General features: G+C 29.0%; 4 protein-coding genes across 5 annotated transcripts; 2 read left to right on the forward strand and 2 right to left on the reverse strand.

Moving 5' to 3' along the window:
• The first annotated feature begins 1,851 nt into the window (after nt 1-1,851).
• Nucleotides 1,852-3,210, forward strand: LOC114873950 (complex III assembly factor LYRM7). The gene is made up of 5 exons (XM_029182763.1): nt 1,852-2,014; nt 2,159-2,231; nt 2,292-2,362; nt 2,795-2,876; nt 2,949-3,210. The coding sequence occupies exons 1-5, from the start codon at nt 1,991-1,993 to the stop codon at nt 3,083-3,085; spliced, it is 387 nt and encodes a 128-aa protein (XP_029038596.1). The 5' UTR covers nt 1,852-1,990; the 3' UTR covers nt 3,086-3,210.
• Nucleotides 3,211-3,283: 73 nt separating this feature from the next.
• Nucleotides 3,284-11,214, reverse strand: LOC114873947 (glycerol-3-phosphate dehydrogenase [NAD(+)], cytoplasmic-like). The gene is made up of 8 exons (XM_029182761.2): nt 10,914-11,214; nt 10,232-10,412; nt 4,966-5,106; nt 4,753-4,894; nt 4,475-4,587; nt 4,167-4,397; nt 3,881-4,080; nt 3,284-3,565 (listed from the first exon to the last, which is right to left on the reverse strand). The coding sequence occupies exons 1-8, from the start codon at nt 10,961-10,963 to the stop codon at nt 3,535-3,537; spliced, it is 1,089 nt and encodes a 362-aa protein (XP_029038594.1). The 5' UTR covers nt 10,964-11,214; the 3' UTR covers nt 3,284-3,534.
• On the forward strand, nt 6,361-9,514 carry LOC114873949 (peroxiredoxin-6-like). The gene is made up of 5 exons (XM_029182762.2): nt 6,361-6,583; nt 8,139-8,295; nt 8,747-8,964; nt 9,034-9,109; nt 9,224-9,514. Exons 1-5 carry the CDS (start codon nt 6,501-6,503, stop codon nt 9,350-9,352), a joined length of 663 nt encoding a protein of 220 aa, XP_029038595.1. The 5' UTR covers nt 6,361-6,500; the 3' UTR covers nt 9,353-9,514.
• A 174-nt stretch (nt 11,215-11,388) lies between the features above and the next one.
• On the reverse strand, nt 11,389-18,186 carry LOC114873946 (glycerol-3-phosphate dehydrogenase [NAD(+)], cytoplasmic). Of its 2 annotated transcripts, XM_029182757.2 has the most exons (8): nt 17,983-18,186; nt 17,264-17,441; nt 16,079-16,219; nt 14,973-15,114; nt 14,156-14,268; nt 13,840-14,070; nt 13,566-13,765; nt 11,389-11,660 (listed from the first exon to the last, which is right to left on the reverse strand). In XM_029182757.2, exons 1-8 carry the CDS (start codon nt 18,024-18,026, stop codon nt 11,603-11,605), a joined length of 1,107 nt encoding a protein of 368 aa, XP_029038590.1. In that variant the 5' UTR covers nt 18,027-18,186; the 3' UTR covers nt 11,389-11,602. The 2 variants fall into 2 exon arrangements, with proteins under 2 accessions (XP_029038590.1, XP_029038591.1); XM_029182758.1 differs by lacking the exon at nt 17,983-18,186 and having other exon boundaries at nt 17,260-17,347.
• Between the last annotated feature and the right edge of the window lie 128 nt (nt 18,187-18,314).

Below are 18,314 nucleotides of genomic sequence, written 5' to 3' on the forward strand. Positions count from 1 at the left end.
TTATGGTCGCTTTTAAAAAAAGAACGTGCATTTCTCTTTCCACAGATGGTGTGAAAATCGCTTCGCCTGTTGATACATTATCGACGAATATAAATAATTTGGCAAAGCTTCGAAAAGCCGCCATGCTCCGATTCAGGCTAAATTTTGCAAATAAGCTCCATTTCGCAAAAGGAAATATCTGTGAAAATGGTTTTTAGCGCCTCGATAAAAATTTGTTTAACATTTTGTTGTCATTCCCTACCTTGCCGACACAACACACTATAATTCGCGAACTGTTTCAAACATCTTGTTAGTACTCTTCCAATGATAGTACCACAATATCGATCAAGCATCAAATTTTTACATCTCTGTATTCCTTACATCTCTGCATTCCTTACATCTCGGCATTCCTTACATCCCTACATTCCTTTCGTCCCTACATTCTTTTCATGCCTACATTCTTTTCATCCCTAAATTCTTTTCATCCCTACATTGTCTTCATCGCTTCATCCCTACATTCTTTTCATCCCCACATTCTTTTCATCCTTACATTGTCTTCATCGCTTCATCCCTACATTCTTTTCATCCCTACATTCTTTTCATCCCTACATTCTTTTCATCCCTGCATTCCTTACATCCCCTTATCGCTTACATCCATGAAAAAACGTTTTCGGCGTTCGTAACAGCGCCCTCTAGTGGCGAAAGAAAGAACTAAAGCACAAATAAATTTAGCGCCATCTGGTTTTTGAAAAAGGAACTAAATCAAGCAAAGATTTTGGCCCTCTAGCGGCAAAAATGCGAACTAAAATCTCGACCTCGAATCAGCGCCATCTGGTTTTTGAAAAAGGAACTAAATCACGCAGAGATTTTGGCCCTCTAGCGGCAAAAATGTGAACTAAAATCTCGACCTCGATTCAGCGCCATCTGGTTTTTGAAAAAGGAACTAAATCAAGCAAAGATTTTGGCCCTCTAGCGGCAAAAATGCGAACTAAAATCTCGACCTCGAATCAGCGCCATCTGGTTTTTGAAAAAGGAACTAAATCACGCAGAGATTTTGGCCCTCTAGCGGCAAAAATGTGAACTAAAATCTCGACCTCGATTCAGCGCCATCTGGTTTTTGAAAAAGGAACTAAATCAAGCAAAGATTTTGGCCCTCTAGCGGCAAAAATGCGAACTAAAATCTCGACCTCGAATCAGCGCCATCTGGTTTTTGAAAAAGGAACTAAATCACGCAGAGATTTTGGCCCTCTAGCGGCAAAAATGTGAACTAAAATCTCGACCTCGATTCAGCGCCATCTGGTTTTAAAAAAAGGAACTAAATTTTGTAAATTTAAAATTATTTTTCACGAGAGTTTACTTACCTTTACTTACCTTTACTTACCTTTACTTACCTTTACTTGAATCAGTGGCCATAAGTATATTATTATATTTATAATATATTTATTATAAGGGTTGAAAGGATACAAGAGATGCAGGGAGAATTCAGGAGTGGAACGGATACAGAGATACAAAGGGTACAAAGATGTAAGGGATGCAAAAATGTAAGGAATGCCGAGGTGTAAGGAATGCCGGTATATACGAGGTGCAGGAATATAGGGAATATAGTGATACAAGGGATACAGGGATGTTAAGGGTGCAGTGATAAAGGGTTGGGCCTCGTGAGGTCCTTAAAGACAAAAAAATAATAAATAACTGGGAAGGTTGAGCCGAGGCCCATGAAGAGATCGATTACCGACTGTCGGAAGTTCAGTCGATAAGTCGGTAATTTATTGAGTAGTTTCCGCCGGTTTTGTATAGATGGCGCAGCAATCGAACTTTGTGGGGTGTATGGGACCCCTTAAATCATGACCCCTCGAAGACAAAGACATGTCCAGTTTTGTTGAATCTGTAGTCACTGGTAACCTGTAGTCAACGACATGTATGTAGTCAGTAGGACGTATAATATATATAATATTTGACTATTTCGTCTTGAAAGTATAAAAAATTCAGTTCATATTTAGTTCTAATAAAAATGGGGGATATTCTTAGGCGAGAGGTAATTAGGCAGCGGTTCTGCAATAGTTGTATTATAGTGTTCTAATAATGCATACACTATACAATGTTTTGAAGAAAATGTTAATGTATATTACTTTTTATGACCATAGAATATTTATTTTAATAAAACAATTATGGTTTTTAGGTATTACATGTATTTAAGAAACTACATCGTACCCGAATGAATACTTTTAAGGGTGATGAACATGCATTAAAAGGTAAAGTGAAAATAATTGTTGAACATGTGAAGTATTGATATTTTAACAAATGTCATTTAGTTATAAGGGACAAAATAAATGAGGAGTATAAAAAATATAAACATGTTACAAACAGCGCTGCTATCGAAGAGGTAAATATTTTGTACATATTCAAATTGCACCACATATTACATAATATATTCATTTATACATTATCTTCTATACATATGTATATTTCTTGAACATATCTAAAAGTATTGTGTAATACTTTATATCACAGTATTAGAACGTGGAAAAAATAAGCAAAATTCTTAAGTAAGGATATTATTAATAATTGAACATTAATTTGAATTAAAATAAAATCAGTGTTTCAATGAGGTGTTGTACTATTAACACAGTGCCAAAGCGCCTGACGAACACGCCAAGCGATTCGACGGCATTCAATAGTAAGTGTCACTTGATAAATTAAATTTTCATTAAATCTTTTCTAGAAAAATTGTTTTCTGCTTGTTTTTTCACAAACATCACTCCTTTCTTGATTAGTACCATCACTTCCATTGAACTCTGTATATTTACTATTTCAGTTAAACAAATTTGCAGAAGAAGTAGAACATGAAGTGCGAACAACTGTAATTCAAGCAGTTGAAACAGAGCCTGGAAGGTTTGGTAAGATTCTTATAATCACTATCAATTATAAGATATACAGTTTGATTTTTAATTTCACTATGTGATATTTAGAACTTCGCATTACAAGTGATACAGCTCTAGTGGATAATGTACCCTATATGGATTCAGAGGGACCTGATCAGGTGAAAAGTGATAAACAAGACAATAGTCCATGTTCAAATACTTCTTCAAAAAATAAGGTAAAATAACGATAGTGATAAAATATAAATTAAAAATAAATTTTAACTTTGTAAAAACTTAGAATATTGTTGAAAATCACCAAAACTATGTATTAATTTATGAAAAAATATATTTATGTAGTTTATTCAAACTATTTTGTGCGTGTTCTTAATAATCAATAATTATTTTTAAATAACTTTGGTTCTAAATCTTTTATGAGCACTGAATCAGGTTAAACATTTTATTCAGTATTACATAATATATAATATTAATCTTACATTGTATTACAATTTATTGCCAACACCTGTAATTAAAAGCAGTCATAAATAATTATAAATCTAAATAACATACAATATTTACAATATTACATTTCATTGCTAATTTGTTTTTCATATTTCTTGAATAATTTCTAGACAGATGCCTAAAGTTGTTATCTACATAAAAATGATGTTCATTCGAAATCATTTATTGTATTTAATTATGACTCTTCAGCTCCTTCCACTTTCATCCTAAAAAAGTGAATAACTCTTTAAGAACATTTAAAAATTAGGTTGGTCAAACAAATCTTAATTATGACTTACTTTAATAGAATGTTATTTTAATGATGATGGAATGCATTAGTCCCAATTATGTTTCAACCCGATATAAATGGGTGTTTAAACTTATCACAACAGTTTTGTTATGTTTTTTTAAATTAAACAGGATCACAATAGTTAATACATGTATAGCGTTTGTGGTGCAAATCTAGTAATATATTTAGTTTATGAAATTATTATTTGGGGAAATAGAGTTATAATCAAATATAAAATTAGTTTTATACTAACATGTGTTCAGGATGATTACGAATTTGATCAATTAAATCTGCTGGTCTTAATTGATCAGTACAGATGCGATGTACCGCTGTAAATAACGGAAATTTTTCTAATAAGTTGTTAGCTTTTAACATTCCATGAACTTCATCAGCTGTAGCTGGTCCTTGTAATTTTTGACCACCTAGAAGTTCTTCCTCAAGTTGTCTGATGGTCTGTTAAAAATAGATACAAATATATTTTACTATGTCGCTAATTTTGAGAAAATGAAAATTAATGCATTAATGAATATAATTTATACTTTGCCACTTTTAACATATTGTTCACAAACTCTGCGGTTCCTTCCACCGTAACAAGTGGTTATTAAATCAGCTATACCACAACTTTCAAAGAACGTTGAAAGTTTGGAACCTTTATAAAATGTATCTATGAACCTAACCATTTCCATTAGGCCTAATCTGATAACAGCTGCTTTTGTATTATCGCCTAATCCCATACCATCTACAAAGCCAGCAGCACATGCTACAATATTCTGAAACATACATTATAGGTATTAAATACAAAATAATCCAAAATTCATTTTATGTAATAATATCTAAGTATATGTACCTTTAAAGCTCCGCATACTTCAACTGCTTCGCAGTCATCAACAACCACAACTCTAAAATTGGGAGTTTGAATAAGGTCTCTCAGTAATGGTGCCAGTCGTTTATCTCTGCAGCCTATAACAGCAAGAAACAATTATAACGAATTATGGATATATTAAAATTTGCCAGTACATACATCTAAGGATTTTTTGCTGAGTTTAGTTAGTATCTACACTGCAGGTAATAATATATGAATTAATACATTTATTAAAGTATGTTCTACAAATGATTAACAGTTACCAATAGTGGTTTCACAGAATTTTTCTTCAGCAACTTCATTAGCCAAGTTGGCGCCCATCAAGACATAACATTGAATTCTTAAATTTTGTTCAATGATTTTAGAAATCAGCTGAATGTTTGATCCATCACCTCGATCAAAACCCTTCGTGAAAAATCAGGAATATTTGGATCAAAATGATGATCATCAAATAAATCTAGTCTAATAATTAATACCTTAATTAGGGATAGACCAACAGCAGTTGGTTTAATTTTATCTAATAAAGTTGCGCATAGAGTTCGTATAAATTGATGAGGTATTACAAAAATAAGGATATCTGCATCTTTTGCAGCTTCGACAACGTCCGGAATGGCAACCTGAAAGGTACATGTGGAGTAAATTATAGAGTTCATTTATTATATAAGAATTACATCATTTATTCTGATAACATTCTTTTTGATTTTCCAAGTCGCATATACTAGTGCAATTTCCTTGTACATACATCTGTCAAACAAATGAATCATCATTGTTGAAAATATATGCAACATTGTTGCATATATTTGCATATTTGAATATGTATGAGTGATTGCATAGGCATCAACAATCTAGAATTAATAGATTTTGTAAATACAACTTTAAAAGCTGCTTTCTTCCTTTCAATGTGGAAAATTATCAATAAAAAAGATCTCTGTCAAATACTTTTTATTCTCAAAATTATACATATATCACTGATTCAACCCCTATCAAGTAAAAACTGGATTAAAAGTAATCAATTTGTAATTTTACCTATAATTGTGCAACTTGTAATTTAAATACGTAGATTATTTTTTGAATGAAATAAATCAAGAGCTTATCAGCTTTACAGCTCAATGATTTTATCACCGGACGTAAACACTTGAAATTTAAAGATCTAATTTCCGCTGTGTATTATCTATAATGTAGATGTACGAGGTGTTTGTACTAATTTGTAAATTTAATTAGGAAGCGAATGAGCAGACCGAGATTGCCTGGATATTTCAAAAGTCCCTTATAATCCTTTATTAAAGGATCTGGCAAAGAAATGGATGGCAGAAGAGTTTGACAGACTCCAAAGTAGAATATATCCTAGGGAGCTTTTTTAGAGGAATTGTTACAACAACTATTTATGTTTACTCATTGGATAAGTAACAGGATACTGGTATAGAAAAAAGCATCTGATACTTATAGGATTAAGGGGAGAGTCCTCCTGAATGCAAGGAAGAAACATTCCTTCATCTGATTATGTAATGCTATTATAATAGGAGAGCTTTTATAGTACTTCTATGGTACTTAACATATTAAGCCTGGATGATATTTAAAAATATTGGCTAATCATAAGATTGATCATAAGATATGGATCTGTCTGAGCATCATAATATGCTCAATTTACCTAGAAAATTAAAAAGGGTACTTGAAAATTGCTTTTCCCAAAGTGATCATAAATGCATAAAGAAGTATATTTTGCAAATTAAAATTGCAAAAAATATCCTTTTGTATATAGCAATCAGGTTCACTAATCTATTTCATTCTGATATCAATAGATAACGTATTAGCACCGTTTCCATACACTAAAGTTAGATTGGAGTAGTGGGAGAAGTACTCGACGCCTACCGACTGTAATGATACTACGCAATTTGTATGACATATGACATATGCCGTATGCGTGCCGGTATATAACATCCGTCAGAACATCGCTGCGTTACAACAGATCTTCACGTGTTATATTTCAGAGTACTTTAATTAGGAACCGACCATGAGACTTAACTCCATCCTTCCCAACTTTGAAGCAGAAACAACTCAAGGGCCCATTAATTTCTATACTTGGCAAGGAAACTCGTAAGTCTATTTTTGATTACTATTTGATTTTCAATCAAAGTACTTATAATGATCTTCTATAATTAGTAAGAAAACTGATCATAGACCATCATCATCATCATCCCTCTTTTCATGTGATTAAATAATATATTTTTCTATGGTATTTATTTAAATTATTACATGGCTACGATTTTTTAAATATTTCTTATTAAAATATCTTTATAAACCCAAAATAACACTTTTTAAACCCAGAAATCACAATTTTGCTACTTCATTGTGAAGAGGGTTCTTGAAAAGATTTATATTTATTAAATATTATTAATGTAAAGTTCTCAAGAAAAGTGTACTTTATTATATATTACACGATATATTAATTAAATAACCATTTTTATGTAAATGTCTGGGTCTAAGAAGACCCAGCGATGATCGTGTGAATATTAATTAATTTTATTCTTCTTATTTAAACAAAAATTGCTTAATTCTATAGGCAAGGTCTCTCATATAATTCAAATATTAGCGTAATTTGGTGACTCCTTGCAAATGAACATAAACAGTAAACAGATTTGTCATAGATTCGACCTTCTGTATGGTACGTGACTGTATTACATACTGAAAAAATCGCATAGAACAAATAGTTCACATAAATTGAGAGATGACTATAGTATGAAACAATTTTTTAATTAAAAAGCTTAAGCTGTATTTATCGCCTTTATCAGCGTAATAAAGAAATAGCCGTCATCCGTACCATCTTATCCAGAATGAATAAATTACTTTGCATATTGTGCGAAGAAACGTTTAGAGGTTCCTTGTTATCAGGGGAGATATACAATATAGGAATGAAAATTTAATTTTAGAATTTCAAAGAATAAGCAATCAAATTTTGAAATTTAATGATATTATAATTATGATATAATATATTATAATGATTTAACTCTTTAATCACTTAAGTTATAATTAAACAACAATAGTAACAAGTAGAAGATAAAAATGACCTCAGGAATTTCTGATGAAGTCCCTAACATTTGATAAGACTTAAAAAAAAATTTCAGTTAGCCTAATCCACTCATCTCATCTTGTTATGATTCCTTTTATACATATATTTAACTCATTAACAACAGGAATGAGAAAATATAAATACATAGTTTCCTACAGAGAGTGTGTCCCAGTTGGGTCATCTCTCCATCATTTCTGGTGACCGAAAGTGGACCAATCCTTCAATGGCCACTACATATGAAAAAAGTTCACTCGTACAATTTTCATAGAAATATATCTTCGCCTACTGATGAATACTACCACGTATGTTCTTATCGACGAGATAACAGAATCATGCCCATCCTCAGCTGGGTGCAAAACTAGTAAGTGCTTATATGTGACATATGCCAGCTATTTAAGCGCATGGCATATGCCATTCAAGTTAGCCCAGGTGGTTGACTTATACCCTTTGATACTGATGAAAGTACTTAGATATGACAGCTCAGAAAAATAAAAAATAGTGTAATATTCTAATTTTTATAAAAATTGAAAAATGTAATTCCTGATATAATAAACAATATTTTTTAATAATTTTTCATTACAGATGGGTTGTTCTATTCTCCCATCCTGCTGATTTCACACCAGTTTGTACTACTGAATTAGGACGTTTAGCAGTACATCAGCCTCATTTTGAACGTCGCAACACGAAACTGCTAGCTCATTCTGTTGATAAGCTGAAGGATCATGTTGATTGGGTTAATGTAAGTTGAAGAAACAACAAAATCAAACTAAAAGAAAAATACAGAATGAGTCACCCCATATATTTATAAATATATTATCAATTCTTTTACTGATGAGGGATGTGTACACATTAATAAGAGAGTCTACCAGAGAATTATCGTACTGATATATATTCTATTTTAAAGTCAGCAAAAATCTTCCACTAGTTCGGAATGATGAAATATAATGAAAAAGACATGAGTGATTGAGACAGTGATGATACAGCAGAAAATATGAAAACAAAAATTCATATAAAACTGAATTTTACACATTCGAGCCCACGTGGGTAAATCTACCCACACCTGAGAGGCGACGATTTTTAAGAAAAATAAAATGGTTCGCTTTGCTCCGGGTTCGAACGTGTTTAGGAGTTCAAAATTTATGATATAAAGTAAATAATTCCTGTTTTACATAAGAATATATTTATAACAGGACATTAAATCCTACTGCCAAGATATTTGCGGAGCTTTCCCTTATCCAATCATTGCTGACCATGACCGAAGTTTGGCAGTGAAATTGGATATGATTGATGAAGAAAGCAAAGATAATCCAGATCTAGCACAAACTGTTCGTGCTCTATACATCATAAGCCCTGATCATCGTGTACGCTTGTCAATGCATTATCCAACATCTACTGGTCGCAATGTGGAGTAAGTCATATTATTATTTAGATTTATATATTATGGAAAACATGTTAACAACTTTGTTATTATTTCCAGTGAAATATTGAGAGTTATAGACTCTTTGCAACTTGTTGATAGAAAACCAGGAATAGCAACCCCTGCTAATTGGGTGGTAAGTAAACCTTACTTTTGTTAGCTGTGATTCTTATATTTTGATAAACATATTTAAAATTTTACTAATGAAATATTTAGCGTGTTTTAAAATCTATTTCGTTTTTTCTTATAGCCAGGAGAAAAAGTTATGATTCTTCCTACTGTGAAGGATGAGGATCTTCCTAAATTGTTCCCTAAAGGAGTTGATAAAGTAACAATGCCTTCTGGAAAGGTTTATGTACGCACCACCACTGATTATTAAGTGCATCTACAAGTAAAGCTTTGAATAAAATATAATTATAATTAACTAACGTGATCTTAGAAATGAAATTATAGAAGAAAATATATCACTATTCAAGTCTAATTACAACAGTTAATATGTAGGAATGTTATATTCATAAATATAAAAATAATAGTAATCAAATTATTGTTATGATAATTTAAAAAATATAATTGAAAAATCTGTTGCATTTTTTTAGAAATATAAAATAAGTAATACATTATTACAATTGAAATATTTTTCGAATTTTTGAAATATTATCTGAAGTTTTGATTGTAACTTTATCCAGATATTGTTACTGCTTTACAGTATATAATAATAAAAAGTGTATTTTTTAAATATCAATTGTGTGTTTTTAATTAAATATTCATGGCGCTGGAGTACGGGCGGGCATCGGAACAATCACTGATTAATGGCTTCAATTATAATCTAACAAACAAGGGCAATGTGTTATTTGCGATGCTTACAGTGTCAGAACAACATGACAGATGCCAAACATGTCTCACATGTTGTTTGACCTTGCTAAATCATTTCAAAATATATTTCCCTTGTTTGTTATAATTGCTATGTGAAATATTATCCTCGGCAACTGCCCCTGTACCAGTCCCTGTTTTATAGCATTGCAGATTTGAAAGAATACTTTATAATAATCAAATTATAAAATTTTGTTGTCTAAAGTTCTATAATATTTTACCATCCGAGTATATTTTTTAAAATATTTAATATTCTTTGGCTATAAAATTAAAAATATTAAACATATTGATAAATTTAAGAATAATATCCCTAATTTGTTATGTTTTGTGAAATTATCAGTAATGATATCCTTAGAAAACAAAAACAATAGTATAAAACAAGACTTACTATGTTTTCTGGAAGCTTGTGTCCAGGAAGATATTTAACATTTTCATGCAACTGATTTATAATATCAGTTAATTTTTGGCTGTTCACTATTTCTTCATAAACATACATTGTCACACGTGTTTCAAATTTGTTGTTGTACTTGACAACATTGGCACCCACAATTTTTGCAATGGCTGAACCCCTAAAACAGAAAATACATAATATGTAATATCCGTATAATATTACTATCGGCTTTTATACATGTATAATCATACACGAATTCTATGTTCTTTTCATAAATAGCTTTTCTTCTTACATAATTCTTTGAGATTATCTTTCAATTTATGTAATGCTTACTTTTTGACTTTAAAATTGAAATGTAAAGAATTCCAATTATACAAAAAAAAGTTACAACCTATTTATTAGTACTTTAAAGATAATAAATTTAAATATTATAATTTATTAGCGATTTGCACATTTAATAAGATGTTATCTCTTGACATGTTATGCAAGCAATTCAACAAATGTCAGTAATGAAATAAAATATAGTGATAATTAGTTAAGAATAAGTACCATGGTCAATTATGTAATAACAATTGTAACATATTTAGTTAGAAATAATGTGAATATACAGTATTTCTATTAAGTACAGACTCCAACTTTTATTTATAAAAATTATTATAAAACTGTCAAATACACATACCAATTTCCACTTCCTACAATGCATATCCTCTTCTTTGCTGGCGCACTCATTTTGCAGTATTATAGTATTACAAAATAAGAATTTACAAATTCACGAAGGTGTTAAGGGTATCTTATGACGAACAAAGTGTTGCAAATCCGCGTATTTTCGGGCGCCGATGTACGATTGACTGACTAACTTACAAACTAACTTCAGCCTTCATTGATCTTAGTAACGATCACACATTATTTTCTAACAGTTGACGTTCAGTGGACCAAGGCCAGGTTAAACGCAATCGCAAACCGTAGCCAGATTAAATTTTAAAATTAGAGATAGTATAATAATACTACAAGCGTTACAAAAGTTTTAACACTTTCAAATAACTTCATTTTCCTATTAATATAAATTACCAGTTGTAACGTTTATATAGTAAGCAAACATTCATATGATGTATTAATTAATATAATTTTTAAGGATGTACAAAAATAAATACAAAATTTCTTGACACGGTACAAATAAATTATTTGTAAAATAAAAAGAGATCATGATAAAAAGGAATTGCTCAACTGCTAACATAACATTTAAAGAAATAATTAATACTATATCAATTTTGATTATTGTAGCAAATTATCAATAATTTTGCACCAACTCATCAGTTATTATTAAACAGTTTTTGAGGTATAAATATCTTCTCTTCTGTCCTCCAATCTTCATAGATGGCATCTTGGTGAAGGGCACAGCAGTATTGATGTATTAACGTCGTCATCCCTACATATGAAGTAAATACAGTTAAAAATAAATAAATCTGTTGTATACCTTTAATTGTAAACGTTACCCATGTACAGTTATACCATTTACACCCTTAAGCATGCTTAATAGAAAGATTGATAGTAGAATGATAGTACAACTTAGATTGTGTAACAATTAAAATTATTTGAGATAGATAACAATATTTATAGTATACTGTATTTATATTAGTGAACTACACTGCTAACACAATATATTATAAAAATATTGGTATTATAGGTTTTTGGAAAAAAGGAGAAACATTACTCTAAATAAGGATTCAGATTAACAAATAATAGTCATATATTTGATTTTCATATTACATTGTTTAAGATGATTTCGATTTTGTAATATAACAGTTCACAATTTATATAACTGGAAATAAAATCGAAATATCGCTAGTACAATTCATCTATAGAATCTTCTTAATTTGTATAACAATTCTGATAAAATTTTCATTAAAATATATAACAACACATAACATATTTTTTACATATTACATATTATTTTTCGATATATATAGAGAATATAAGATTTTGTACTTTCTACACATGTATATAGACAAAAAAAAAATTAGTGCTGTTAAGGGTGCATTGAAATTATTGTTACATGAACTATAGTTAGTCTGATACGAGTACAGTTTATAATTAAAAATTTAAGATACATAATAAATTGAATGAATAATAAGAAATATTATGAAATTTATTAACAATCCATGGTCCTTTAAGTTATTTTTTTTAAACATATCTTTGTCTTTGTGTTGAACCTTCTGTTTTAACACAATTAGATTGTTTTCAAGAAATTAATTATTAGAAGATTCTTATTTAACACTTGTCATTTAATATAACAGATCTAATATAAACATTTTGTGCGTTTAATAAGCATTATTTTTATTTTTATCTGAAGATTCATTTGAGAAATTTCGCAACACCCCTTTAGATTAAGAACAACGATAAATATTCATGCGAAACATGACACCTGATGTTAATGATTAAAAACATATTATTTTTATCAATAAAATATAATGTGCAATATGTACCCGATTTAAAAATAATTCTGAAAAAATGTATATTGAATACAGTACGTCAAAATATTTTTCTTATATACCGTATTATAAATTTTAATTAAGTTAAAAATTTTAAAAAAAATTATATATATATGTATATTTTTTTTAATTATTACTCATGGTGACCACTGAGCTATATTTGACTATGGTTTATTAAACAATATCAATAACATGATAAAATTTTTCTATTCATTTGGTATTATTAAATGTCTGTAAAATATAAGAATAAAAATCCTGTTATCTTGATCTTGTAAAATTAAAATTCATTTTACATACATGCATAACACTGTATTTTACTGATAAAAATAAAATATATTTTACCTAAAAGAAGTCCAACGTTTCACCATTTGTGCATATTCTAAACAAAAATAAGCAAATTTTTTTGGAAAAAGGATATGTATATCTTGCTATCACGCGCATGGTAACTATTTACAAATATGTACATCTATTATACATATTATATATGTATATTTATATACCATTGTGTAAATATTTGGGTATTTTACACAGTTTTAAATTGTTTTTATACATATTTCAACAATACAACAACAACAAAGTTAACTAGGACCATGGTTAAATAAAATAACTATTACTGTGGTGATAGACATATTATTAAAGTGCAGAATTTTGAACTTATTAAAATTTATATTTTGTACTTAATTTGAAAATAAATTCATTTTAATAACACGGAGTTACTGAGATTCCAGATATAAATTTATAATATTTCAAATAAAATGTCTATCATTCTATGTCAATTCTAATCAAATGTCAGGTATTTCAATTAATCCATCATTAATTATAGTGGAGACAATTAAGCTTACATGTGTTCTGGATGATTACGTATGCAATCGATTAGTTCTGTAGGCTTTATCTCACCAATGCAAATCCGGTGTATAGCTGTGAAAAGAGGAAACCTGCTTTCCATGTTTCTAGCTTTTAACATGAAATTTACCTCTTCAGCAGTAAAAGGACCTTGCAATTTTTGTCCATTCAACATTTCTTTTTCCAATTCTTCGATTGTCTATAAACACAATAATTGATGTCTATATAATTTTTTATACGGTATACATTTATAACTTATGTAATAAAACTGACCTTGCCAGTTTTCACGAAAGCTTCTGAAACTTTACGATTACGGCCACCATAGCATGTAGTAATAAGATCTGCAACTCCACAACTTTCAAAGAAAGTAGCCAGTTTTCCACCAGGGAAAAACAAATCTACGAATTTAATCATTTCCATAAGGCCTAATCTAATCACTGCAGCCTTTGTATTATCACCTAATCCTAAACCATCAACGAAACCAGCACCACAAGCTACTATATTCTATACAAAGATCAAAAATAAAAATTATTTATTTTTTATGAAATTTATAAGTAAAATTAAAAATGACATTTAAGAATATAATTACCTTTAGTGCTCCACAACATTCAACTGAATCAACATCTTCAACAACCACAACTCTAAAATATGATGTTTGTATCAAATCTCTTAGGACAGGAGCCATTCCTTTATCCTTGCAACCTAAAAATCACAATGTTATTAAAAAAAATTATACTTAAGAATTTATAAAATTTCATATATTTCATATACATATTACTTGAGTCGATTTCTCAAATCGACTATCAGTACGCTTTTTATAAACTCCATCTTCTAAGATTAGAATCGAATTTTTTATTTAGTTGCATGAAAAAAACATTCAAACCAGTTCCGCTTTATTGTAAATTTGTTCTGCTTCATTTTTTTTCAATTATCTGATAAGAAAATAATCCTTGAAATTCGATTAAGTATTAATAATTCAAATTATCAATTGTTTTCTATCTTATTGTTAGATTACTTTAAAATATTTCTAGAAAATACATTGAATTATTTAATAAATATAAAATTAAAATTTTTATATGACTAGATATTTTGATAAGAATATTTTTTCTCTCTAGCTGATTAAAACATTATCTTAATTCACACATTTTGTATGTTTTACAAATTCTGAACAATTTAATTTATTTCGCATAGTTGTACGTTCATAGTTCACATATTTTTTGTACGTTTTGGTATGCTATAAATGTACAAACCGGTTCTTTTTTGTACTATCAGATTCTACATAAAAGCGACAAAAAAGCTCATTTATTATTGCATCTTCTATTATTGTAACAAGCAACACATTTTTTTTAGACACTCATTATACAATTTACGTATAAACATATTTCATAAATACATTGAATAGTTACCAATAGTAGTTTCACAAAACATCTCCTCAGCCACCTCAGAAGCTAAATTTGCCCCCATTAAAACCGAGACGGGAATACGAAGTTGTTTTGAAATAATGTGAGAAATAAGTTCAATACCGCCACCCTCTTTTTGATTAAAACCCTACAAAACAATAATAGATAAATCAAATAATTTGCATAGTTGCATTATTTAAAATTACATCAATATTGTGTAATCATGCAAAATCATTCAAAAATTTGTCAACAATGTGATTAATATTTGCTGCTTTAATAGTATCATAGTTCATTGTATCTCTATGTGTGTATTTATTTACACGGAATTAATTAAAAATAAAAAGAACTATCCATTGACTTTTAACATAAGATCTAAAAGACTGTCACTACAGAGGTTTTTGTATGAAAAAATTGTTTAACAAATAAAAATTCCCGCCTTTCAAATACAGGTAGATCTACCCAGGTGAATAGACGACTGTCCAGCTTCTTGCACTCAGATGCGAGCGTATCAACAATTTTATGTTTTTGTAAAACTGTGTCATAATTGATACAATATTTCCTTTTACATATTATGTACATATATTTATCTTGGAAAAATTGTTTTAATTTTTTCAAATATACTTCATTGTAAACTGTCTTCTCAAGTCATTGAAGGGATGGGCCATGTTATTAGGGGATAGGATTGACTTGGAAACTGTGGTTGGATGATTATAGAAAATTACCACTTACAAACTTCTTAGGTGTAGGATAAATGCTTGGAATAACATGTGCGGGAGGTCCGACTGTTCTTTTCAACGGTTTTAGCGGTAAACTCAGGGAGCGCTTTGACCTTGAGAAAACATGTAATGAATTTAAAAACTTGATATCTAAAAATACTAGTATGTGGTAAACAGTAGCCAGAGTAAGGAAAAATTCTAACTTTTTAAACTAAGAGTAATAGTATTCGATGGTTTCTCGAATTTTCCACTGCGACGAAATACCGCTATAGTGACATATAGTAGTTGAATAATTAACAGATATTAATATTATTAGTCAATTGTAGTATCTATTATAATGATGAGTACTTATCTCAATTTGCAAAAAATATAATTAGAGTTGAGTTAAAATTATACCTTTATCAAAGAGAGACCCACTGCTGTAGGTTTAATCTTTCCTAATAACGTACTACATATCTTATTTATAAATTGATGCGGTATTACGAAAATAAGAATATCAGCATCTTTAGCAGCTTCTACCACATCAGGAACTGCAACCTGAAATAACAAAATGATATTAGTTATTGGTATTTCTAAATCAATTTTATTGGTGAGATTTATAAAAATAACAATTCTTAAAAACATTATTAGCATAATTAAAAAACTATTTCTAACTTAGTGGGTTTTTGATATTCAATCTGTAAATATTAAAAGAAGAATATTTTCTGTTAACTTGGTTACAGTCAAGTCCTTTATACAAAGTTATTGATATTAAAAATTAGGAGACTAAGTATGCATATGTAGAGGAAATAACTTTAATAGTTAATAAGATGATATAGAATTTTAAATTATCTGGAATTTTATCAATTAAATAAATACAAATGGACTTAAATTACAGAAAATTATCTATAGAAATTATCAATTATTATTCTAATCATAGGTATAAATAAGGAAATTATCATACATTTAATTACCCTTTGTTAAAAATGATTTAAATATACAAAGAAGAAATGTATGATTCATTATCTTCCATTCAAGCAAGTTACATAAGCAGAATGTATGGTTTATGTAGAATGATTTAAGTCAGCAAGGTTATACGACGTGTAATACGTTCATATATATATCACGTGTCGAGTAAATTAACTTTTTGAACTTACATCATCAAGAAATTTAAATAAATTTCTAATATAAAAAAAATATAAATAAAACATTTGCATTAATATACCTATAATAAATACCATAAAATGCATATCTATAGGAAATAAATAATAATAATAATGTGCAAATTATAAGATGTTAAGTAATACAGTATTTAAATTTATTCCTATAAAGAATCAAAGCTTTGGTGTTTACATTTCAAGAAAAAATAAAATTTTACACATTGTTATATTTATCATTACGATGATTTTGTACATTTTTTGTAATATTTAAAACGTAGATATCAAAAACACGTGTTCAAATATTTGATTGATGTACACGGAAATACAAAATGAAGTCAAAAGTATTTTAAGGTTTTTCATTTCAATTATTCTTTAAATGTTTTTAACAGTTAAACGGATATTGCAATTAATTTAATTATTTATTGTTGAATTACTTACGTACCACATTTGGCGGAAGTTTATGTCCTGGAAGATATTTTACATTTTCGTGTGTTTCGTTAATAATCTCCGTCAGTTTTTTTCCGTTAATAATTTCTTCATAAACGTACATTGTAACACGATCCTCAAATTTATTAAGCTTATTGGCATTATTTCCAACTATCTTAGCAATAGCTGAGCCCCTATAAATCGTACATAAAGAAAACCATATAATAATTATGTTACAATTACTATTTAGGCAATATTATTCATACAAACTTAAAACAAGGAATGAAATATTTATTTACATAAAATAATATAAACGAAATTAATATTTTAAATCTGAAATATGTGTTATCCAAGACAGTTGATTGTTATGGCAATTCCTTATAAATAAACATTTACTTCCAAAGATCATTTTTAAATTTAAGCCTAAAACTATATCATTAATTCTAGTTTACATTAATCATTTTTATATGATAGTGTAATTGCATGCAAACTAAATTTATTATGAATTCTGAAATATAACTGGAATTTCAAATTTATTTTGCTAAAAGTGAAAAATAAAATAAAAATGAAAACTTTTGTTAAGGAAAACAAGTAACAACTATGCAAAATTCCAGTTGGTTTTCATATACATAATACACATGAAAATCAATTGTAACACAAACATTTGACTGCAAATAATTAAATCAATGATAACCAATTATTGAACAGAGCTAATATTTGAAAAAAAAAACGCACCAATTTCCTGATCCAATAATGCAAACACGTTGTTTAGCTTCCATTATTTTGTTTAATAGTAACAATAAAGATGTGAAAATGAAAACTAAAATGGGTCGAAAACCGATGTGCAAAACTGTGCAGTTTTAAAGCAGGGGGGCGACTGGACAACTCGGAACTCGGAACGCTAAAAGACTTGCGCTATTTTTCGTGGAAGTGGGAGTATACGGATTCCAACGATTAGTGATAGGCGCCCCGTCGCAAGCAAATATCACTACTTAGCCAATCAAAGTCTGATATGATAAAGACGAATGTTATCTCTATTTTTATGTTTCAAAGGTGCAATTTTGTTT

Source organism: Osmia bicornis, chromosome 11 (assembly GCF_907164935.1).
Source record: "Osmia bicornis bicornis chromosome 11, iOsmBic2.1, whole genome shotgun sequence".
Taxonomy (NCBI): domain Eukaryota; kingdom Metazoa; phylum Arthropoda; class Insecta; order Hymenoptera; family Megachilidae; genus Osmia; species Osmia bicornis.

Coding starts and splice junctions, on each gene's coding strand:
- LOC114873947 (XM_029182761.2), bottom strand. CDS start 10,963: ATGAGTGCGCCAGCAAAGAAGAGGATATGCATTGTAGGAAGTGGAAAT. Junction 5,107..10,231: donor ACAAGCTTCCAGAAAACATA/GTAAGTCTTGTT, acceptor TGTACCTTTCAG/GTTGCCATTCCGGACGTTGT. Junction 4,398..4,474: donor AAGTATGCGGAGCTTTAAAG/GTACATATACTT, acceptor TGTATGTTTCAG/AATATTGTAGCATGTGCTGC.
- LOC114873949 (XM_029182762.2), top strand. CDS start 6,501: ATGAGACTTAACTCCATCCTTCCCAACTTTGAAGCAGAAACAACTCAA. Junction 8,296..8,746: donor ATCATGTTGATTGGGTTAAT/GTAAGTTGAAGA, acceptor TATTTATAACAG/GACATTAAATCCTACTGCCA. Junction 9,110..9,223: donor CAACCCCTGCTAATTGGGTG/GTAAGTAAACCT, acceptor TTTTTCTTATAG/CCAGGAGAAAAAGTTATGAT.
- LOC114873950 (XM_029182763.1), top strand. CDS start 1,991: ATGGGGGATATTCTTAGGCGAGAG. Junction 2,015..2,158: donor GGGATATTCTTAGGCGAGAG/GTAATTAGGCAG, acceptor TATGGTTTTTAG/GTATTACATGTATTTAAGAA. Junction 2,232..2,291: donor TGATGAACATGCATTAAAAG/GTAAAGTGAAAA, acceptor AATGTCATTTAG/TTATAAGGGACAAAATAAAT.
- LOC114873946 (XM_029182757.2), bottom strand. CDS start 18,026: ATGGAAGCTAAACAACGTGTTTGCATTATTGGATCAGGAAATTG. Junction 17,442..17,982: donor ATTATTGGATCAGGAAATTG/GTGCGTTTTTTT, acceptor TACGATTTATAG/GGGCTCAGCTATTGCTAAGA. Junction 11,661..13,565: donor CGTAATCATCCAGAACACAT/GTAAGCTTAATT, acceptor CTTCATATGTAG/GGATGACGACGTTAATACAT.